The following is a 23,632-nucleotide window of genomic DNA, read 5'->3' as shown; positions in this document are numbered from 1 at the left end:
TCGAGAACTCTGTTTACATTAGTGTACCCCGGTATGTGTGTAGCAGACGCAAGCCTGTTACTGTAGAAGGCACGTTCAGTTGAATACATTTTTATCGAAGATATAAAAGGTGAGTTTCTAGATATTTAGCAGTACATATAGACAATTCATATAAATTGTGCGCTATTCAAATGCATAAGATGACACTGCAAGATAGTAGACTTGCGCGATACCGCCGGTCCGCAAAACAAGCGTGCTAGCTGGCTCAGGACGTTTGTCTCGGGAAATCCAGGGACAAGCCAGCTCACTTAGCTCGCTGGCTACACTCTGACTATGTGTCAGTTATTCAGTAATGAGCAGCCAGATATATTTATCTGCAGTTGTGTCTATCCCGTTTGTCCAGGCTCTTAATTTCCATAATGTACGCCGTATGAAGCCTCCTAGGTTATCTGTGCTCACCACAATTGCTTCAGTTAAGTAACGTAGATGTCAAATACCTTGACACAAAAACAGATGACAGTGCTTACTTTCTCGAACGATGGGCTTAGGTTGCAACTTAATAATAAGTACGTGAACGGATACAGTTTTTACTGTATCACCCTCAGATTTACCTTCTCAGATCTGAAAATTTTCTATATTTATCAGTTTTCTAACTTGCTTCAACGAGGGAAGAAGGAATGCAAACTGGCTTATTTAAATGAATAATGCCAGCTATTTCTCACTTATTTTTGGTTAATTGCTGTGTGTCCCAATGAGTTTCTATAGATTGTTTTGAACTATAATTGCACTGTATGTCAATGATATCTGATTCTGTGACATTGTCCCCAAAATCCAGCTGGCTTGTTGTACGTTCAAAAATATAATAAGAATATTACTTTGTATTTGAAACATTAAATATACAATAATTTTACAGTTGTTTTTAATACAGGTTCACATTTTAATGGAATTATTTTTTCCCCATTCACAAATTTGTCCACAGTGTGCACAGCCATGTAACCATATTTGACATCCACAAAATACTTCAAAGATTGCTCTGTCAGGGTTGAAATTCTTTGGAATTCATGTTCTGAAGTTAATAAGTGAGATTAGGCCATGGTCACCTGACAGGGTGAGCCGGGGTCATGTGACCTAACTTCCTGTCAAAGCTGTATATTTCTGTAATATTGAACAGTCTTGGTCTTTAGGTGGTTGTCAATGTCAATAATGTTCTACATTTATTGAAAAGTGACCTTGATATCACAGTAGTTTGTTTATATGGAAGCTAAGCAATGACAACACTCATCTCGGATATCAGTGACACTACATATAAATATTAATACGATACAAATATATGTTTTACAAGTTATACACATGGAGTTGTCACTCCCATTATGGCTGTGTGATCTGTGTGTAATAGAGACTGAGCCAAATGGGTGCTCACAGTTTTCTTAAAGACATATTTGGGACTTGATAGTCACAAAGCCAGTTGATCTATGATGGGGAGTTTTTCCCCAGCCAGGGAGTCTGATTGATTTGGCTGAGTAGTCCCTGCCTCAGATTCCCCCTCTCATCGTTACAGTAGCGACTGCTCTGCTCAGCAGGGCACACATTTGCACAGAAGGACGTTGACGGAGGAGAGTTCAGCCATGCAGACTTTGGTTGTATCTGGGCTGTCCAAAAAAGGGAAGAACACAGAATGGGAAGAAAACATTAATCTCCTGAACTTGAGTTGTCGTGATGGTGGCGTGAAAAGTGTTTTTCCTCATGTTCCATTTGGCAGCAGTAGGAGGATGAAGCCTTATGGGTAGCAGAGTTCATAAGGAGAGCAAAGAGCCTGATCTAAGGCTCCAAGGAAGTGAGGTGATATCCTTTGGCCTAATATGCTTCAATAAGCAGGCCGCTAATGTAGCGTATTCTTGCCGTGGATAGTTGTTCAGCAGCAACGTTAACTGTACTTCAGAAAACTGTAGCAGCGTTTTGAAGACCCAGTGGCTGACTGTTCACTTGCTTGACTGTTCACTTGTGAATGCTTTTAGCAGGAAGAGTCCTGGCGTTTTTGACAGCGCTTTTGACCGTAACTTGGACTGACAGGAAAGCCCGGGATTCACGCCAGCTGACGGTGCACTGTGCAAAGCGCAGATGTTGGGAAAGCAAAAATAAATAAATAAATAAACGACAGGGAAGTGACATGCGTGCATGACTACAGAATCTGTGATAAAACATATTTTGTAAGTCTGATGGAAAATGCGTGCCCCTTGCGTGAGGTACGGTAACAGGCCCGAAAGAACAATTGTGAGCCCAGGCATCTCCCTGTCAATGTGTCATCTGTTGCTGTATGTTATTTCTATTATGTCAGTTTTATTGACTGGTATCTGATTGTGCTATATAATACCAATAGTCATAACATGTCAGCGGTTTCCCCGAATGAATTGTTTGGGTTTCTCCTGTGTAGCTGAGAGCTGCGCAAGAAACCGTGGGGAAGAATATAACGGCAGCCAGGAGGGAAGCGAGATTGCCATCAACACAGTAGACGTTTGTTTAGTTAGCGCCGAAAGGAAAGTAATAGTCAGGGGTTGTGCGGACAGTTAAGGGCATGTCCTTGTTAACGGGCATTATTTTTAACCAAAAGGGCCAGTGTCTTTTTTTCCATACATCCCAAATTAATGCATGAATATCGCAAAAACAGCAAACAAAGCGACTTAATTTATATATTTGCTCTGTTTGTGTTTCTGAAGCAGGGGAGGGCAATTAAGCGTACTTTCCACGATGAAAGTCAAGTGAACAGTTTTTTTGGCAAGGTGGTGTGTGGGAAGCAGCAGAGGTGGAAAGTCCAGGGGTCAGAAAGTAAAAGTCCATGTCCGCGTGTTTCTTCCACCCATGAACTTAGCCAGCCAATTTTGCTAATTAGTTTGGCCTCCTGGCTGAAAAACTGTGCTAATTAGCAAATCCAGGTGACTGGAACAAAATACCAGGGAGGATTTTTAATTTCTGAACCTGGACTTTCCACATCAAGAAGCAGGCCTTGACAGTTGATTTAAGGTGACTTTGAACTGTATCACCCGATCAGATCTATGAGATCTCAGTACCTCCTCAGACTCATGTATGGGGTGCACGTCCACTGTTACAATGAACAATGATCAAGTCCTGAGTCAACGGTCAGCACAGTTGGAACGGAGTTCCAGTTAAAGCAGGAAAGAGAAGCTGCGTTTTTTTCCAGTACTTTTTCTTAGACTGCTTTTAACGCTCGTGCTCACAGTCTTCCTCCTGCCAAGCCAAACACCCAGTCCCACCGTGAGCAGAGAGAGCGAAGAGCAGCTCGTCGCTACGGTTGGCCATTTCCAGTCAGCGGGAATGCGGCTGCGGCTACGCTAACGTGCACCGTGGCTCGGTTCAGCGCGGCCTTCGATTCGCGGGCAGGGACCGGTCGTGCCCGGCACTAAGCGGACGGCGAGCTTGTTCCTGGGGGGGTGTATTTGCGATTGCAGCAGCTGTCCTGTTTGAGGGAGACCTCACCAGCGCCGGAGGACATGTGTCGAGGAAAGCGAGCCGTGAGCAAAGGGGGGGAGGGGGGGGGGGGTGTTGGAGGCACGTCGGGGGAGCCGGGGTATCAGAGGGGAGGTCTCCCGCCTCCTGCCCGGGGGTGCTCTCGCTCCACCCTGCCCTCCCGTCCGAGACGGCTGGGGTGCGTTATCATATTTGGCACGAGGGGGGCTCCTTGTAATCTTCTTGGAGGCAGAGTGAAGCTCTGGCCCCCCTCTTCTCATGCTTTTCTCATTTAGAAATGTTAACAAGTGACGGGGGGGTCCTCGCGAGCTTTTTTCCTTTTTATTTCCCCCCCCTGTCGTTCTGCCCCCCCCCCCCCCCCCCCCCCTTTCTCAGCCCCCTCCATCTGCTTACGCAGTCAAACAGACCGGGCCTGTCGGAAGCTGATCTGTATCACAGTGTCAACTGTCGGGGGAACGCGCTGGAATCAAACGGGAATTAGCCTGAGATGCTTCATCTGCAGCCTAATCCCTCCCTCCCTCCCTCCCTCCCTCCCTCCCGAGGCTCCCTTCCCGGGTTCAGACGAAGCGGGGGGGGGTGCCCCCTCCCGTGATTGACAGTTTCGGGGCCGTAACCCCAATTTGCACGGCGCTAATTACGCACTTAAATAAAAGATCCGACGTCTGAAACGGAGCCCGACGTTCATCTGCCGTTTTTTTAATTCGTTAATTTTTTTTTTTTTTTCGTTTGACGCGCACGAGGGAGCGTCAGACCCGCGCGGGCGCGTCTCGACGGGGATTTAATTACGCTCGACGGCTCGAGAGGTCAGGTCGGCCGCGTTCTCCCCCGGCGGCCCCTCGCGCCGCCGAGGCTTCCCTCCGCCGTGCGCGGTATTCGGCGAAGTCGTCGTTCAGAATCGCCGTCGCTTCCCCCCCCCCCCCCCCCGCGGGCGTCTTCGGCGTGCCACTAGGGCGGGCGGTCCCAAATGAAGATACCCGTTGGCTGAAGAGCGAGCTCGTGAATGAGGCTGAGCGGCGGATCACCCGTTCACAGCCCAGGAGCGATGGCCTCCCTGCTTCCACGCACGTTAAGTCGTGAGCCCAAGTTGGAATGGAAAGGCCCCAAGATAAGTGAATCGCTGCCACTCTCTTTGGCATGTACAGCAAACTTTTAGTCCCAGGTTTGTTTCTCTCTCAATATTTCCTTTAAAAAAAAATCCGTAGACTATATACACTTCAGGGATGTGTGTCGTTCTGTTGTATTTTAATGATCGAATAAAATAAACCAAGCAATCAATCCCGTGCAGGTGTGTTTTTTTATTTATTTTTTAAACCTCCTTGCAGCGCTGCTACTGCGCGTGCTTCTTCGGAACCCTTGACGGTCGAGTGCTGGCGACCGAACGGCTCGCAGAGATCAAAGCTCTGCGAGCGCTGCGGAGGGGGAGGGGGGAGCGGTGACTCCGTGCGCTCATCGATCCGCTCTGCGTGGGGACCGTTTGCTTCCCGCACCCCGCTGCGGACCGGCACGGAGCCGCCGCCCATGCGCCCGCCCACCGGCGGGAGAGAGGAAGTGCGGTCACGGGGTCTCTGCGTACCGCAGGGATGCTGCCGCCTCGGGCCCCACTGTCACTGTCACGGCTCCAGCTTTCGCACGTACCCCTTCTCCTTTTGCGCCCCCCCAACTATTCCTGCGGTCCGAAAGGATTGGGACAAGAGCGCATCCTCGCTGGTCTCTCCCTCGCCAGCCGCTTTAAACTCCCCTTTGGAAAGCGGCATCGGGCTACAACTTGACAAAGGACGCGCTCTTGAGTGAGAAGAGAGCAGCAAGACGCTGAAATAATGCGGGCAGGAAGGACTCAAAATGAACCTTTGGGAACCTCAGGCAGTGATAGTCTAGCAGTCTTAGTACAATTCCCATTGAGATGTGCACAGTGTAAATAATGTGAAAAAGAGTTTGGGCCTAACCCTTTAAGGTGTGAGATCACAAATACGTGATTGGAATGTTCTTAGCTGAACATTCTAATGCTGATGTCATAATCGGTACTTTTTTAACTGAAAGCAGTGGAGTTCTAGAACACTGACTTAGAATGTTGAAAAAAAGAAACAGTCCAAAAAAACCTACTCTTCAACGGGTTGAGGCGCAGGGAAATCCTCTCTGGGTTCGCAGGTGTCATCGACTCCCCGCCTCGCCTTTCCCCCTGGCGCGGCATTATTCAACGCTGCTTTGCCTTCGACTTCCTGGGTCACAGGCAGCTGAGCCGAGCAAGAGAGAGCCCGGGCACCGATTTCTTTGTTTCGCTGTGTGCACACTGTACGTGTAATCCCGGATTAAGAGGGGCCCGGTGTTCATTTACTGGCCATAATGTGATGCGAATTTCAATTACGGCCCCGCCGCCGCCGCCGTCCACCGAGGGTCAGGGACTTACCGAAGAGACCTCACGGTAACCGCTCGGGAACGCGGGAGGGAGGGAGGGAGGGAGGGAGGGAGGGGACGGCGACGGAGATCTAATCCGAGATTGCCCCGGGCTGGGAACAGCCAGCTGAATTTTTTTTCTGCGAATCCCGTTCCCGACTCCCAGCCGCCCGCCCGCTCTCCTCTCGCTTCCGCGGGCCCTCGCCCGGCCCGGAGGAGGAGGGGGGGCGGGGCCCATTCAGAAAGCTAGGCGGCCGCATATGGATCCTTCCCTTGATATCATTCACTCGCCGTGTAATCTTATTATGCAAAGTCCTAATCTTCACCTACGATGAATGCCCCGAGGGTCGGGATATGGTGATATCGGGGGTTCCAGGGGTCATGTTTTGTGATCCCCCCCCCCCCTCCCTCCCGCTCTATTCTTCTCAGCAGATCTGGGGACTTAAAGGCTGTCCCCCAGAGGCCGCGCGGGAGATAGCGGGAGCTGGGAAACCCGCCGCACGTTCGGAAGACCGGATCAACGTGAGGTCTCCCCGGCCCAGGATTAGACTTGATTTGTACCACGAGGATTTTCCGACGGACGCATTATTGGACAGGGGAATAGGGGGGGGGCCCACCGGCGCGGCGAAATTGGATCAAGATTGGCACTCGCGGCGAGCTGGCGATGACCGCGGCCGCCTGCGGATCGCGACTCCTTTCGGGTGAAGCCACCTCCCCTCCGCTCGAAAAAGAGCCGGGATGAAAAAGAGCAAGGGGAAGGAGGGGGGGGGGGGTGGTAGGTGGGATGGAGGGTGGAGGAGGGGGGGGTAATTTTGATGTCTGTGAGATTTAGCGGCGGGGTAATGGGATTAGGCGCAGCACCTTGGCGACGGAGAGCCACCTGGCGCTGTAACCCGGCGGCGAGCGTCGGGCCCTAATCCGTTTCCCATCTCTGGGACATCATTCATGGAGCTCAAAGCCGTTTCCGCTCCGCTCGCCCCTGATTAACGCCGTCGACGGGTTAGCGGCGCGAGGGGAGGACCCGCCGAATTCATTACCGGCCCGGCCCGAAGGAAACAGACGTCCCCCCCCCCCCCCCCCCCGGAGGCGGAGGCGGAGGCGGCACCCGCCCCAAAAACGGGACGCCGGAGGCAGCGCGTTTTTGGCGAATGACTTTCGTCGTGCTCTTTCGCCATAAAGGGATCCTCCAGCGGGCTTTTGTAGTAACGCTCTATTGTGCTTTTAGATTTTTTCGAATGGGGAATAAAACTAGGTTCACATGGGATGGTCGGATGGTCGGAGGTTTAAGCAGGTCTGTTTTGATCTCGCCTGTCCCCTCTTCTTTCCGTTTGCTCCTTGGCTTTGGGGGGGGGCGGGGGGTGGGGAGTGGGGGGAGCTCTGTGGGCGTGTGCAAACATTCTAATCATTCCAGTTACGTTAGCTCGGAAGATTGACTATCTGTCAACATCTAGACCATGACAACTGAGTAAAAGTCAACAGGGTGAGTGGGCCGTTATCTGTCCAGACAGCGGAGCATTATCTAACTCCGCTCCAATCCGCAAACACGACCCTTGCTATTCTGTAGTTCCCATGGCTCCGGCGACGATCGATCCCTGCCCACCCGGCGACGCTGATCCACGCCAGAGGGCAGTGTCTCGGTGGCGGTGGCGGCTCAGAGCGCGACTGGGAGCCGGTCGCCATCCAGGCGTCGACCGGCGTCAGCCATCTTGTGGTACAGATGACGCTTCTTTTGATCACACCCGAGCCATTGTTGCATTATCCCCTGGAGACCCTGGTGTCTGTTAAGGCACTGCTTTAGTGCATGGATGGGCCCCACAGTCTGGTATCTGTTAAGGCACTGTTCTAGTGCATGAATGGGTCCCACAGTCTGGTATCTGCTAAGGTACTGCTTTAGTGCATGGATGGGCCCCACAGTCTGGTATCTGCTAAGGCACTCCTTTAGTGCATGGATGGGCTCCACAGTATCCATGGTATCTGTTAAAGCTGTGTTCTATTGGGTGGGGTGGGCCATGGGGGTCTGGTATCAAATCCAGACAGTGCCAGGGCGATGCTAGATTGGTGCTTGAGTCAGCCAAGGAGGGAAGGAGGGTTTTACCCAGCCGGGATACATCATCTCATCACGCAACAGCGACCCCCGCTGGTCGAGCGGGTGCTTGCAAGTCATCTGCAAAGTGATACGCCATTAAAATGCTATAAAACGGCACTATGATCAGTCACTATGATCATGGATTAGAAATGTCCTGGACTTTTTTTTATTTCTGGGGGAAATCCGGTGAAGTTGATCACGATTGGCCCTTTTAAAATTGGCAGAAAAAGGTTAGGAAATAAAGTCCAGGACATTTCTAATCCATGATCATAGTGACTGATCATAGTGCCGTTTTATAGCATTTTAATGTTTTGTGTGTGTGTGTGTGTGTGAGAGAGTGTGTGTGTGTAAGGCTGTAGAATTCAAGTTAATTGTCCCCAAGAGACAGTAATGGGTAATTCCATCTCTTTTTCCCCGTCCAACACTACTGTTTTGCTAGCCTTGCAAGTCACCCAGGATGAGTGTGTCTGCAAAGCAAATGAAGGGTGACTAATAACAGTATCTAATGGGCAGCAGTGAGCGGAGAGCATTAATGTGAGAAGGTAGACTGAATCATCAGCGGGAGGGGGGCCAGGGGAAGGGGGGCCAGGGGGAGGGGGGGGGGGGGGCGTCGTACGATGATGCAGATTAACGAGCCCCGTGTTATTTTTAACTCCAGGCCCTGACATGTTCCGGCGTGCAGCGGGGAAGACCCTGGGGTTCGTGGGCTTCGCCATCCAGTACGGCTGCGTGGCGCACTGCGCCTTCGAGTACATCGGGGAGCTAGTGGCGGTACGCTCCCCCCCCCCCCCCGGTCCGCTGCTCTCTCAGTAATTGCGCGAGCAGCGGTCTCAACCCCCATTTCCACCCGCTAACCCGACGCCGACGGCTTCGACGGCTCCGCGGGTCGTTCGCGCCGTTGTGACCCGTTCCTTTTTCTCCCCATACCCCCCCCCCCCTCCAACCCCCCACCCACCCACCCACAGTGTTCCGGGCCCTCGATGGAACCCACCATCACCAGCCGTGACGTGGTGTTCTCCGAACGACTCAGCCGCCATTTCTACAGGATCGAAAAGTGAGCTTGGCCGTGCGTCTTGCTTGCAAGTGGAAATAATCTCCACTTGCGCACAGTCCTCATTTCATTGTGTAATGTTTGTTTAGTCGTGTAGAAAATATCAGCATTAATGTTTTTTTTTTTTTCTTTAGTTTAGTTTAGTTTTTGTTTAATGTTGGCAACTGTTGAGCTGTTACGCTCAAAGTAAAATAGCAGTTTTTTTTTTTTTCTCACCGATCTATAAATAATAAAGAGTCCATTTCTTCACCAAGTTAACAGGTTTTGAACCATAACAGTTAACATTAGGAGAACCTTTCATGTCCCTTCAGTTTATCTGCGAAGTTACACGAGCCAAACAAAACAAAATGTTTATTCATGGCGGCGCTTCGCGATTCTTCCTTGCTTCAAATGAGCCGCGTTTTGAATCCTTTCTCAGGGGGGATATCGTAATTGCAAAAAGTCCCTTTGATCCAAAGATGAATGTCTGCAAAAGAGTAATTGGATTAGAGGGAGACAAAGTCTGCACCAGCGGTCCGTCGGATGTCTTCAAAACCCACACTTACGTGAGTATCAGACGGCCTTGTGGAAAGATTCCTGATTATTCATAACTCCGGTGAAAATAAGCTCTCGACATGGGGGAAACGCAGACAGGGCCCAGCTACACGGCACGTTAGCCTGCAGACAGACTGCGCCGTTGTGTTAAAACTAAGTTTCAGTGTGCATTTCGGCAGCTGTTACATTCAAACATCTTATATTTGACCTAGGAACGCTTTTAAAGATTGTTTTTAAAAACACCCGGCAGTCTGAATGTTCTGGTCTGGTCTTTCAAACACATGCACACAATGCATGCATGCTCTCTCTCTCACACACACACACACGCGCACACACACACACACCAACTCGATATGCTCTGGAAAGCATTTAGCGCAAAAAAATCGTCCATTTTTATCGGCATTTATTTTTCAAAGACGTTTTTTGCGAAAAGGGGGGGGATTTCGGGGGGGCCCGGGACCGTCTCTCGCCGAAACCACTGTCATTGCTTTTTATTATTATTTTCCCCCCGCCGGCTGCAGCCGCGGCCTGCAATTTCTCCGAAGGCTGTTAGCATTAGTGACAGCTGAGCGGCTGGGCTGATGGACAGGCCCGGGGGTAGTAAAGCTCTCTCCCCCCTCTAACTGTTTCAGCCATAAACAGACTGACAGCGAGACCGTCGCAATTACCGCCGGCTCCCCCGCGCGGGGCGAGGCCGAGGCCGTCCGCTTTTAAGCGCTTCGCCCGAGCGACGGGGGCGCGGCGACACCCAACGGCACCGGGCCGGCCCCTCCACCCCCCCCGGGAAGGGAAACGAAGACCGCGTTCGAGGTGACGAGTCGAATATTTGCACACCGTACGGAGGGCGTACCTGTTACAAAGCAAAATAAATAAATAAGTGCGTTTGCTGGGGTAGGTTCCGCTTTTTGGAGCCGCGCCTTTTTGGCGGAAGCTCCGACGCGGCGCCACGGCCCCATAAAAAGCCAGGCGGTGATAAACCCGCGGCGGGCTCCTCCTCCTCCGACGGGGGTCGCCCAACGCCTCTTAGCTGCGCAAACAAAGCGCTGGTTTTACCGTCGGCGGGGGCGGGGGCGGGGAGGGGGGCGGTTAAGCGGCAGCGGTCCTGGTCGGGGCCCAATGCAGGGCCCCGGCAGGGCCCGGGGAGTCCCGTGTTTGCCTCGGTGTTTAAGCGGGAGTTTGAGGTGGGCGGGGAGAGGGGGGGGGGGTTAGGGTCAGGGCAAACAGAATGTTGAGAGTGTTGACAGAGACGCTCGCACGCGACCCGGTGTTTGCAGACGGCACGCGCCCGACGCCTCGCTCTCTCCCTCCCCCCCCCGCTCGCCGTCGTCTGGCCGCCAGTGTTTGCGGAGGGATAAACATCCCTTTTTCTCTCTCCGCGCCGTCCGCCACCTCAGGCGGTCTCGGGGGGGGGGGGCTAAAGTCCGCGGCCTCGCTCCGAGCTCGACCGCGCTTTTCGGGCGTACCGCTGTAGCAGGCATCGCCGGGGGCCTACCTCGCGGTTCTGGCGGGAAAAGCGAAAACGGGGAGTCTCTCGCCCGATGGGAAACGGGACGGGGCGTGCGGACACGCGCACCGCGCCCTCGTCCGGGACGACGGCCTCTCGTCCCGACCCGTTCCCGCCAGCGAGACGCCAAAAGTGAACCGGTGTGACGCGCGACCCGGTAGAAGGACGGAAAGGCCCGGAAGCTAAGGCCTGACAGCCGCCAGCAGAGACGGGTGAGCGCAGAACCCCAGTACGCCTGCTCATTCAGCGCCCGCGTCCGAACCGTGCTGGGAGCCCAGTGGATTATGGGAAAGGAAGGGGGGGCGCACTGAGAGCACAGGCCTGCTTGCGGAGAGATCGAGTTACGGGGTTTCGGGGGGGGGGGGGGGGTTCGGGCGGGGTGGGGGGGTGGGGTGGGAGTCCTGACAGGCAGACAAAGGCCCGTTGCCGCGGCGAGATCTCGGGAGCGCCGCGCGGGTTTCATTTCCACATCACAACGGTGCCGCCGGGCCGCGAGGGAGAGCAATAACAGCCCTGCCACTCAACGCCGCTTTGTGCCCGATCGGCAGGGACGTCCCTCTCACAACAACCCCACCCCCCCCCCCCCACCCCACGCCCCCCCCCCCTCCCACAGGAGCCACACTCACTCTTCAGCGGGACTCAAACATCTCGACACCAAACACTGTGCGGAAAACACGACACTACATCCGTCTTTCTCTTACCGTTGACATGGTATAAAAGTAAGACGTACTTTAAAAAACAGGCTAAATTTTAGCCGCTATGTAACATTGGAATATGTGACCAACAAAACCCAGTCATTTTAATAGTGTCTGTTAGGAGTTCCATTTTGAAACAGTTTTGGATACCATTTCTCTGGTCTAATTTGGAGAGGTAGCGCCGCTGCTTAGCCTGGGGCCCACCTTTTGTCAGCCTGACACCCACGGACCAGGAAGCAATTACATTCGCGGCCCCGGCCCGAAAGGGGAGTGGCCACTTTAAAGACCTGGGGAGGGACGTGAAACAGGGAGGAGGGGGGGGGGGGGGCTGCTTTCCTTTGTCAGGCTGAGATTAAGTTTGAGTTCAAGGGAGATATTTTGGGGGGGGGGGGGAGGCCATTCTGATTCAGCAGAAGAAAGAATGACTCCACCCTCTCGCCCCCCCTCCCCCCTTTTTTAATGTGGGCTTTCACTTTCAGAGACCGGTTCAAAGGATACCTGCAAACTTAGCCGGGCGATCCGGGAAAGCCTCGCTCTCTCTCTCTCTCTCTCCTCGCTCGACCGAGGATCAGATTGCAGGTTTGCCCTGTTCAGCGGGAAGCCGCGGAACGGACTCTCCCCACTCCCGCTAAAACCGCCATCCGCCAACTTCTGCGTGGCCCAAGAAAAGGTTTCACACACCGCCCCACCCTCCCTCCCTCCCTCCCTTTGCCCCCACTCTTCAGATCAAATGAAGTGCCTTCCTCTGCACACCCTTACCAAAATGGCTGGGCTTAACAGACTCACGGGGCTGAAGGTCAGTCCAGGTGCTCAAGTGACTTCCAGCGATTTTAATCACAGTTAATCCTTGTGCTGAGGAGCGCTGTTTTAAAGTTACCTAAGTGACTTCATTCTTACATTACTGAACCTTGAAATGACTGAAGTCAGTCAAAGTCCGTAAATGAACTTCACTGTCATTACATTCAAATGAGCCTGGGGACGCTGCTAGAATTCTCCCAGCGGTTACCGTGGTGAAGGGTGCTTGTTCGTGTCGCTGCCGAACTGGTACACCGATGTGCTAAGTCAGTAGATGCAGTTTTCAAAAGCTTCGTAATTTAAATAGTATAAGTTGTATCACTTGGAGGAAGCAACCTAATAGGTGTGTGGAAGTTTGATTGCCAAGTTTGGTACGTTCAGCTTAAAAAACTGTAGGAGTTGTGTCTGGAAGAAAGGTAATAATAATAATAATAATAAAACGATGCAAATTGAAAGACAAAAGTTCATTTATAGAAATGTATACGTTTAATTAACTGTGTGTTGTTCCAATCAAATATATGTTTGTGTATTGTTATGATTAATATATTGTTGTTGTTTTTTTACAATTAAATTCAATTCCCAAAAATTCAAATTCAATTTTTATATTTAAAATTTTTTTTATTGACCCCTTACATTTGACAGTGACCCCCCCCCCCAATTTGGCTCCCCGTTAATCCTAGATCGAACACTGAAAATCTAAGGATTTTTCTCCCTGATATACTTGACTACTGGCAGCGTTTATGAGCAGTAGACTTGGGGATGACACGGCATGTGAAATTTTCCATCTGTCCTGAAAGGGATTAGTCCATCTCAAGATCACATATAGGCTTCTGCTGAAACAGACGACAAGCTGTCCTGTTCCCTATCCCCACTTCGGAAGGCGAGCATACGTTTACATATTAATGAGGTGAAGTCAAGCACATGTTTACATATTAATGAGGTGAAGTCGCCAGAGCAGAACACAATGGCGTACGTGTGTCAGGCAGTCAGGGGCTACGTCCATTCGAGGCCGCTGATGTGACTGATGCTGATGGGAGGGGCATACCGGGTCACCTGTAGTCTGGTCAGTCTTCAAAATGGCTGTCCGTGTAATATTCACTTTGTAAACCTCGGCCACTTTCTCATCGCAGCCTCTTCAGCGTTTCCTCTGAACGCGACTGCGCCGTCCCGGCCTGGGGCGGCCATCTTGGCTCCCGCAACCGCAAGGTATACAAACGGGGAATTTCCATCTTTTCTTCGGTCCGAGTGTCCGGGAAGTGAAAAGTTAAGGGACGCAAAAATAAAAATAAAAAAGAATAAATGATGCTGTCCTTTATTGCGATGCACTGTGTCGCTGGTCCCGTCTGCACGCGTAGGGGAGACCGAGGACTTTAATTAGAGCTTTGACAAGCCTACTCCCCTCGAGTGACGAGATTATTGGTAATTGGTGTCGCAGTCGATTAAGGCTCGGTCCGTTGCGGGGGCCTACTGGCAGGTCTGGCTCTGCCTCAGACCCCGGGACGCTGATGAAAGTAGCGTGGCCCGCCCGCCCGCCCGCCCGCCCTCCTCCTCGTGGAGCGGGCGGGTCTCAGCCAGCAGCCTAATGACCCCGTTTGAAGTCCGAAAAAAAAACGTGACCCTGTCCTGTCGCTCTAACCCCTCCTGTCTTCGCACACAGAGGAAGAAGGACAATAAAAAAATTATTAAATTTTTTAAGTTGTCATTGGCCGAGAGGAGGAGGGGGTACGGGCGGGGAGGGGGGAGGAGTTCTGGGCCGAAGTGCAGAGGCGATTTCTGGCTTCATTATCAGACAGGAAAAAAAAGCTCTGCCGTTATTTACGTGCAAACAAAGCTAACATCAGCTAGGAGGTTAGGAAGCCATTTGTTTTTGACAGTAGATGCACGAGACTAAAGAGATCCCCCTACCCCCCCCCACCCCCACCTTTGTATGTGCGCATTCTGTAGGTTCCGAAAGGGCACGTATGGCTGGAGGGAGACAACCTCAGGAACTCCACGGACTCCAGGAGCTACGGCCCAGTTCCTTACGCCCTCATTCGGGGAAGAGTTTGCTTAAAGGTACTGCTGGTGTGGGGGGGGTGGGGGGAGATGGGTCGCGCTTTTTGCCCTTTCGAGTGAACTTCAAGGTCTGGCGAATTAAATCTTATTAGATAAAAACGACCGAGCGCATAGCGTGTTAACCCTTTTCGTGTGTGTGTGTTGGGTGACGTCATGAGCCGAGGGGCTCCAGTTCAAATGCGGGGACAAGCAATATTGAGACTGGTTTGTCGATCGTGACTCGTTTTGTTTTGTCTGTCGGGTCGTTGTGTAATCACAGCTTTGACCCAGGAAGCAGAACGATTGACCTTTTTGTTGGTCAGCTTGGAAGGACTGCCCTGCTGGAGTTGGAATTGACACAAATCTCTCTGCTTGATGTTCTATGGTATTCACTGTTAAAAGCTCAACTCCAAAGGGTAAAAATGACTCTTGTAATTAAGACTTGTTTACATGTTAAATCAATATCAAAAATGTAACCATACTTATTTATTTATTTTGCAGTTGTGGCCTCCACATGATTTTGGCGCTTTGAACAAAAGTCCAAATGGAAGAATTGTAAAAAGCTGACCGTTCTTTTGTTCTGTAAATAAATACACAAGATTTTGTAATGAACGTTTTTAAATAAATGCTTATTTATACTTAATGGCCGTCTTTCTGTCATTTTCTACACATACATATAATGAACATGGAAAAGACTGTCCAAAAGGTAAGTCCTTTCATTCAACAGTGAAATAAAAGCAAAAAATAAAGGAAAAAATAAATAAAAAATAGTGTCCAAGTACCCATTTTTTTTTAAAGGTACTGATAGTTGAAGCCAAACTACTTTCCTCTTAGTATCACCCAAACCCACATTTCAGTCCACTCATAATGAACTCTCGTTCAAAATGTCCGACGCAGCGTGAAAAGAAGCCCCCCGATAGTCCGTTATGTCCGTAGTGACGCTCGGCGATGCCCTCAGGCGGCCATTTTCACCTCTATGCTGAGGGAGCAGGTGTCACAGCAGACGACCGACTCCTCCTCTTCCTCGGTCTCCTCCTTCCCGATGACGAACTCTCCGCCGCAGCGGCAGCCGTACCTGTAGGCCCGCTCACCTGAAAGGCAGCGAGGGCGAGGTCAGCTACCGGCCCAGAGGGCCGCAGGACAGGCGAGGTAGAACAGCACAACCACCAGATTTCAGCCCGCCCTGGCTCGTCGTTCTCCACTGACTGAAAATAACGAGACCTCACTACGCATGTTACTCTGGTGATGACGCTGTATATATCAATGAACTTGCGTGAGTCTGTCCTTTATAACAGCACATCCTAGAACTGCACAGCCTGAAACTGCACAGCCGAGTACTACCAACTTGGAAGATGCCCATGTGTTACTGTAATAAAAAAAAAAAACCTAGTTGACTATCAGGAAAATTTCAGGAGACTATGACCCCCATTTACAAGTGGGATTAACATGCATCTCATGGGTGATTGGACTGCAATCGGATGGCGCTCGACCACATAAAAATACAGGTGTAAATGCACCAAAGACGAATCGAAGATGAATTGTGGTTCAATCACCCAAGCTACCTCTGAACAAGGTCAGGGACATATTGTGGCCACATTGAACACAAATGTAAAAGCAAATGCATTTTCAATCCTCATGCAACGTGTTTGCGTAGCTTCACAGATGGCCACCATTTTCTTTCAAGGCCCATTTTATTGCAAAAATAACAATGTTCTTAGCCTACAACAAGCCAGGAGCAAAATCTTTCAAGTGACTTGTGCATTGGGGAGAATAGGACGTTGTGTGCGGCTTGTTTGAAGTGGAAGTGTGATTGGGTCTCAATACAGACAGTGGAGATGCACATTAATGCCAGGTGTAAAATGCAACCTGGCTAAATCTTATATGGATATAATCTGGATACGAGACACATGTTAATAACAGGTGACCAGAGGGTTCTAAAAGGGCCAAAATGGCAGCGTGGTTCTGTGATGTCACAATGAGGTAAGAGTGGATGGAACTTATTCAAATGGTTCTGTGGGAGGACCACAGGAGTATCATGGGAGTTCCCAGTGGCTGGACTGAGCGAGCGCCTGGTGCCTTGGAAGGGCTATCTATGGGGATTCTCACCGTCATCCCAGTCCATGTCGTCCAGGCAGATGTGGGCGTCGACCGGCCAGCTCTGTTTCAGCTCCTGGGCTGCAAATGGGACATGGGAGACAATGAGTGGAGCGACCCTGGAATCGCGCACACACGAGGGGCTGCATCGTTTGACCCATTCTGACATCACAAGTCAACATATGGCTAGCATTTTAGCATTTATCTCTGGGTTCCTGGCAACGCTGTACTAACTTTTCCACTGGAGTTTGAGGTTCAGTTATGAAAGGAAGCCATTACTGGTCAGGCTGCCGTAATTCGGCAACTGTAATTCAAAACTGATACAATAAAGCTTTACCAGACGGAATTTCTGGCCTGTGTCTGCCAAAAACCAACAATTATGAAAAATTCAAAATGGCCATTCTCCATTGTTTTAATCTTCAATAAACAGGTACAGAAAATTTCCCATTAACATTCACTGTCATATGAACAAACAAGATAGAGAAGCTCTTTGTTAGGACGGGAACCTGGACTATCTTTGGCGGAATCCTCCACAGACCGCGGCGTTTCCATCCCGCGTGATTCTGTCGCACAAAGACTGCTCATACTGGGTTAAAGGGTACTAAATGCACATGCATGCTAATTGTTGTAGAGGTGTGAACTGCTTAGTACCGATGTTGTGAACTCCTGCTGGAATAGAGTGCTGAAGGTTTCATTTCCTGTTAATGATTGTGATAGGGAGTCTGATATAATTAGAGGTCTGGGAGGTGTTCGTGTAATTAAAACACCACTGCGTTTTCGGCGACGTACCATGCAAGGGCTCCTGCTGTGAGCCAATGAGGGAGGGCGACGTCGGAGACGCTCAACCCAAACAAAGCGAAGAGAAAGAACCGTTTCTCTATGACTACTTTTTGAGAAGAAAAAGTTATTCCTTTCAAGTTTACCTCTTTTTTTTTTTTTGCTCTGGTAGTAAAACTAAGCTTTTAATGTTTCATTGCTGCCATGGTAACGTTCCCCATTTCGCTGCGCTGTATTCATAAGCACCAGGTGAAGTGAAGCCGGGACACTGAAGCAGCCGCTAGAACATATCCGCCGGTGCTGTTCTGTTGTGGGGCGGCCCTCTGCCCTGTAATGAACAGTGTAAGGGTAACGGACCCCTTGCAGTGAAACGGACCCAGCTGTGGTTTGGGCAGTATGGGCCTGTTCCATTGGCTGTGGTTTGGGCAGTGTGGGCCTGGTCCACTGGCTGTGGTTTGGGGAGTATGGGCTTGGTCCAGTGGCTGTGGTTTGGGCTGTGCAGGCCTGGTCCACTAACTGTGGTTTGGGCGGTGCTGTCTAGTGGCTGTGGTTTGGGCAGTGTGGGCCTGGTCCATTGGCTGTGGTTTGGGCAGTGTGGACTTGGTCCAGTGGCTGTGGTTTGGGCAGTATGGGCCTGGTCCACTAGCTGTGGTTTGGGCAGTGTGGGCCTGGTCCATTGGCTGTGGTTTGGGCAGTATGGGCCTGGTCCATTGGCTGTGGTTTGGGCGGTGCTGTCTAGTGGCTGTGGTTTGGGCAGTGTGGGCCTGGTCCATTGGCTGTGGTTTGGGCGGTCCTGTCCAGTGGCTGTGGTTTGGGCAGTGTGGGCCTGGTCCAGTGGCTGTGGTTTGGGCAGTATGGGCCTGGTCCAGTGGCTGTGGTTTGGGCAGTATGGGCCTGGTCCAGTGGCTGTGGTTTGGGCAGTATGGGCCTGGTCCACTGGCTGTGGTTTGGGCAGTGTGGGCCTGGTCCAGTGGCTGTGGTTTGGGCAGTGTGGGCCTGGTCCATTGGCTGTGGTTTGGGCAGTGTGGACTTGGTCCAGTGGCTGTGGTTTGGGCAGTATGGGCCTGGTCCACTAGCTGTGGTTTGGGCAGTATGGGCCTGGTCCAGTGGTTATGGTTTGGGCTGTGTGAGCCTGGTCCAGTGGCTGTGGTTTGGTCTGTGTTGTCCTGGTCCAGTGGCTGTGGTTTGGGCAGTGCGGGCCTGGTCCAGTGGCTGTGGTTTGGGCGGTGCTGTCCAGTGGCTGTGGTTTGGGCTGTGTTGTCCTGGTCCAGTGGCTGTGGTTCGGGCAGTGCGGGCCTGGTCCACTGGCTGTGACTGTTTTAGGTAGAATCGTCCTCAGCCTGAGAGCCCAGCTTGCTGCACTCCGCCCCACTTATCACTCCCGATGGGAGGCACTGAAGGAGGCTCCAGCTCCCCAGCACTACCCAGGGGGAACACCAGCCAGGCGGCCGCGTAGCCGCGAGTCCCCCAGTCCTCAGCTGGATGTCCAGACCACGGCCTGTGGGGAGCTTCAGGGCTCTGATCTGGGAGACGTGTTATCTGCGTTAGCGTGTCCAGGCCCGGTAGGACTGGAAATCCTGCCAGCACAGACAGGGTGGCTTCCAGCACACTTATCACCAGGAGATGAGCTGGCCTTCTCCTCCTCAAGCACTGCATCAGGTTATTTTTTTCCCCCTCCTTTCTGTTAATGTCATCAAATTTACTTGGAGATGAGGTCAAAATGGAGTTCATTCAATGAGGAACAGGTCAGGTAACGAAAACGACAAGCTCCCAACAAAGAAAGGGGAAACCCCTACGTTTGACGAGGTTTTGGACAGGTCGCGTTTGAAAGAAGGAGAAATTAGGCCGTCATAGCGCTTGGCATTTGCGGAGTACAGATATGGGTGGAGGGGTAGCCAGTGGCGTGGAGTGAGAGTAGAGGGAGAAAGCGTGCGACTCCTCGGATGAGTCTCTCCACCTTTCCCTTCCTGGCGTGGGGAAATCGGACAGGGTCATTCCCTGGGAGTTAAACCTGTCACTGTAACTGCTGCTGCCCTGACCCCCCGAAAACCCTTTAAGATGTGACATCACAAATATGTGAATGTTCTTAACTGAACATTCTAATGCTGATGTCACAATCACTACTGGTGATTGACAGCAGTGGAGTTCTAGGACGCCCTACTCTTCAAAGGGTTATTACCAACATCCCCGGAATCTCTCCTCTATGACTACACCGGACTGCACACAATCTGTGAACCCTCACTCACTGCACCTCCATTACAGCAGCTGAGAAGGCTCACCTGTTTCCAAGTAATGGCATTAGAGCTAACCAGAAGTGTCATACTGTGTGTCTAATAGAACACACATAAAAAGTACGCCAAGTCTACCTCCTTCAAGGGGCACCCTGCTGAGAAGATTTCTCCGAAAGCTGAGAGGAAATTCTTCAATAAGATTCCAGGAGACAGGAAATGATAAGAGTGCTATCCGCAGGAAAGAACAGCTTTTTTTTTTTGAACTATATTTTGTATGTGCTCATCCAATCAGCTGAAGAGCTCTCTCTGGTCCTCAGGCCAGCTCATGACATCAGCGGGTGGGGTTGGGTATTGAGCTTACAGCATGTAGCTGTGTTTGCAGCGTGTGGCTGTGAATGCCTAACCACGCATGCCTGTACTTACTGCATGCAAAAAAACATCACTTTTTAATTTTGGACCAGGGTTCAACTTTGAAATGAAAGGAAAGCTGTACAGTCATTTCAAATGAAGGTGAGGCAGAAGTTATTGGTGCCTGGTGCTGTGCTGACCAAAAAAAAAAAAAAAAAAAAAGTCTGAAAAGGTGATACTGTAGACACACAGCAACAAAGGGTAGTCAAGTTAGAGGAGCGGGTTTGAGTTAAGTGATGGAAAAATGGGTGGTGGTCAATTTAAATTAAAATTGTAAATGGTAAATGGTAAATGGACTGCATTTATATAGCGCTTTTATCCAAAGCGCTTTACAATTGATGCCTCTCATTCGCCAGAGCAGTTAGGGGTTAGGTGTCTTGCTCAAGGACACTTCGACATGCCCAGGGCGGGGTTTGAACCGGCAACCCTCCGACTGCCAGACAATCGGTCTTACCTCCTGAGCTATGTCGCCCCTTATTGTGAGGGCCTATTGAAAAATCTGAACAGAAATTTCGGGACAGTGTCCCGTACACCGTCGTGACTGTAAACTGTACAACTCTGGATTTTTTCTGAGCCTCTGGGTTCCATTTCACTGCTTGACCGCTGCGGTGTGCTGGCCGGGCGTGTGAAAGTCCGCCGTTGGCCATCACATACCTAAACGCGGGAACAACTCGAGCGTCCGACCAACTGTATTGGGTAGCCGATCTGTGAGGGAGTAACTGGGAGGGGGGTTTTTTTCGAACTCCGTGGCCGGTCGTGACATAGGGTGGGAGGGGGCAAGGGGGGGGGGGGGGGGGGGGGGGGGGGGGTGCCGCGCCGAACACAGAGAGACGGTCTCCGTCCGACCTCCTGGGGAAACGTGGCCGAGCAGCAGGGGGAAGCAGAGCGCCGGGAGGGGCGGAGGGAAGGTGAAATGTAACACTCCTCCGTCGGCGGGGGCGGCCGCCCCTCTCCCGCGCCTCTGTGCAGAAACAGTAATTAGCACGTTTCCGCTCCCGCTCTTTTTTTCGGCGCGCCCGTCTTTAATTAGACGGGAGGGTGGGCGGCCTGAGCCCGCTCTCTCTCTCTCTCTCTCTCTCTCTCTCGCGGCCACGGCTACGCCATGCCCCCGCCCGCTCTCTCTCTCTCTCGCGGCCACGGCTACGCCATGCCCCCGCCCGCTCTCTCCGAGAAACGTTTCCACCAGCTGCTTCACCCGCGAGTTTATCCGAGGAAGGGGAAGCAAATTTTTTTTTCCCTCCAAAAAAAAAAAAAAAAACAGGAACGTGTGGAACGAGGAGGTCTGCAAATTAGGCGAGACGAACCTCTGGAGCAACGAGAGAAGCCGCCAAAAGTTTGGCGGACGCCCACACCGCAGTCCTCCGACGACGATCGATTCACCTCTTCCCCCGCCTTTTTTTTGTTTTGTTTTGTTTCAAAATATTAAAATAAGAAGTAATTTAAAGTAAACTGAACTCTTCCCCTTCAAAATGAATTGCTTATTTTAATAAACATTCAAACGTTTTCCAAAACTATTTCCACGCCAATGCTGTGTATTTAAAGACAGCAAGGTTTTGTGTTTTCAACTGGTCCTGGTTTTCAGTTTTAGTTCATTACTGACCGCTTTCCAAGCACCTGACTGATTTTTTTTCAGAAGGTATGATTTTTATGTCTTAAACGCTAAAATACACGATAACGTTCTTGATTCCATTATTTAGTCGCGAGACTGAACAAGCACCAGTGAATTTGATTCTTCACTCATCGATAGTTTTCAGTATTCGATTCTCCTTCAGTAGACAATCAATGGTCGATCTCCACGTGTCCACCTTCTTTAAAACGTTTGAGCACATGTACGCTACACACAGAACAAGCAAGTCAAAATCAGGAGGTGCCTGTTTCCCAGGCCTTGAAAGGAGGAGGCTTCTCAATAATGGCAAGCCGACGGACGTCGGGACGGCACCTCTCCAAAAAACATCTGCTCCTAGGTGCTGGAAATCCTCGAGGGTGGACCCCCTCGCCCCCTCGCCCCCTCCCCCGGGGCCTGGAGTCGGGCCTCCCCAATGGTCCACGCCGGGGCCATTGTCCGGACTGTCAGATCGCAGAGCCATTGGACCGGGTGACGGCGCCACGCCCCGAGGGACCCCGGGGCCGAAGGGGGCTTAAAAATCCACAGACTGGGGCCCGAGTCTCTTTCAAGGCACCCCCAGAATAACATTAAAGCACCGTTAGGGGCCTGGTCCAGCAAAGCTTTTCACACAGAGCCCTCTCTGTATTTCCATAGAACCCTCTGTATATTTATACATTCCATAGAACCCTCTGTATATTTATATATTCCATAGAACCCTCTGTATATTTATATATTCCCATAGAACCCTCTGTATATTTATATATTCCCATAGAACCCTCTGTATATTTATATATTCCCATAGAACCCTCCGTATATTTATATATTCCCATAGAAACCTCTGTATATTTATGCATTCCCATAGAACCCTCTGTATATTTATATATTCCCATAGAACCCTCTGTATATTTATGCATTCCCATAGAACCCTCTGTATATTTATATATTCCCATAGAACCCTCTGTATATTTATACATTTCCATAGAACCCTCTGTATATTTATATATTCCCATAGAACCCTCTGTATATTTATATATTTCCATAGAACCCTCCGTATACTTCCACAGACCCCTCTGTATATTTATATATTCCCATAGAACCCTCTGTATATTTATATATTCCCATAGAACCCTCTGTATATTTATACATTTCCATAGAACCCTCTGTATACTTATACATTTCTATAAAACCCTCTGTATATTTATATATTCCCATAGAACCCTCTGTATATTTATATATTTCTATAAAACCCTCTGTATATTTATATATTCCCATAGAACCCTCTGTATATTTATATATTTCCATAGAACCCTCCGTATACTTCCACAGACCCCTCTGTATATTTCTATATTTTCATAGAATCCACTGTATATTTCTATATTTCCATAAAACCATCTGTATATTTCTATATTTTCATAGAACCCTCTGTATATTTCAATATTTCCATAGAACCCTCTGTATATTTATATATTTCCATAGAACCCTCTGTATATTTCTATATTTCCATAAAACCATCTGTATATTACTATATATTCACAGAACCCTCTCTACATTTCTATATTTCCTCTGAACCCTCTAATGTTTCTGTATTTCCACAGAGGTCAGCTGTGGTAACAGGGGTGAAATGGGGAGGAGGTGGGGGGAGGGGTTTGGGAATGGGGGGGAAATGATACAGGCTTCATTAAGGCGACAACAGAAGACATGCGAGACGTTACCGCAGCCAGGGCAACGGGCTGCCGTATTTTGGCAATTAAACCGCGCGCAGTAAGCGATGAAATGATTGCAGGTTGCTCAGGCACGGCCGACCCGCGACTTGAAAAGGCTGCGGTGGCGGCGGCAACCCCCCGGGCCAGGAGAGCGGGGACACGTCTTCGCCCCGCGACTCCGCTGTTTTAGAGTAATTACACACGCTCTTACTGCGAGAGAGGGAGAGAGAGATAGTGAGAGAGGGAGGGAGAGAGAGAGAG

At 50.6% G+C, this 23,632-nt stretch overlaps 2 protein-coding genes across 3 annotated transcripts in view; one reads left to right on the top strand and one right to left on the bottom strand.

The window, feature by feature from the left end:
- The first annotated feature begins 10 nt into the window (after positions 1–10).
- On the top strand, positions 11–15,195 carry immp1l (inner mitochondrial membrane peptidase subunit 1). Of its 2 annotated transcripts, XM_035396556.1 has the most exons (6): positions 11–109; positions 8,598–8,710; positions 8,905–8,993; positions 9,409–9,535; positions 14,463–14,573; positions 15,054–15,195. In XM_035396556.1, the coding sequence occupies exons 2-6, from the start codon at positions 8,606–8,608 to the stop codon at positions 15,117–15,119; spliced, it is 498 nt and encodes a 165-aa protein (XP_035252447.1). In that variant the 5' UTR covers positions 11–109; positions 8,598–8,605; the 3' UTR covers positions 15,120–15,195. The 2 variants fall into 2 exon arrangements, with proteins under 2 accessions (XP_035252447.1, XP_035252448.1); XM_035396557.1 differs by lacking the exons at positions 14,463–14,573; positions 15,054–15,195 and adding an exon at positions 12,203–12,417.
- The window catches only part of dnajc24 (DnaJ (Hsp40) homolog, subfamily C, member 24), a 23,858-nt gene continuing 15,223 nt past the window's right edge, over positions 14,998–23,632 (bottom strand). Inside the window, exons 4-5 of the mRNA XM_035396558.1 lie at positions 16,659–16,727; positions 14,998–15,643 (exon numbers count right to left, since the gene is read on the bottom strand). Coding sequence (XP_035252449.1) covers positions 15,507–15,643; positions 16,659–16,727 — 206 coding nt within the window. The 3' untranslated portion in view covers positions 14,998–15,506. The remainder of the gene's footprint in view (positions 15,644–16,658; positions 16,728–23,632) is intronic.

The sequence above is a fragment of the Anguilla anguilla genome, chromosome 16 (genome assembly GCF_013347855.1).
Source record: "Anguilla anguilla isolate fAngAng1 chromosome 16, fAngAng1.pri, whole genome shotgun sequence".
Lineage (NCBI taxonomy): Eukaryota > Metazoa > Chordata > Actinopteri > Anguilliformes > Anguillidae > Anguilla > Anguilla anguilla.
This window is presented reverse-complemented; position numbering and strand designations above follow the sequence as displayed.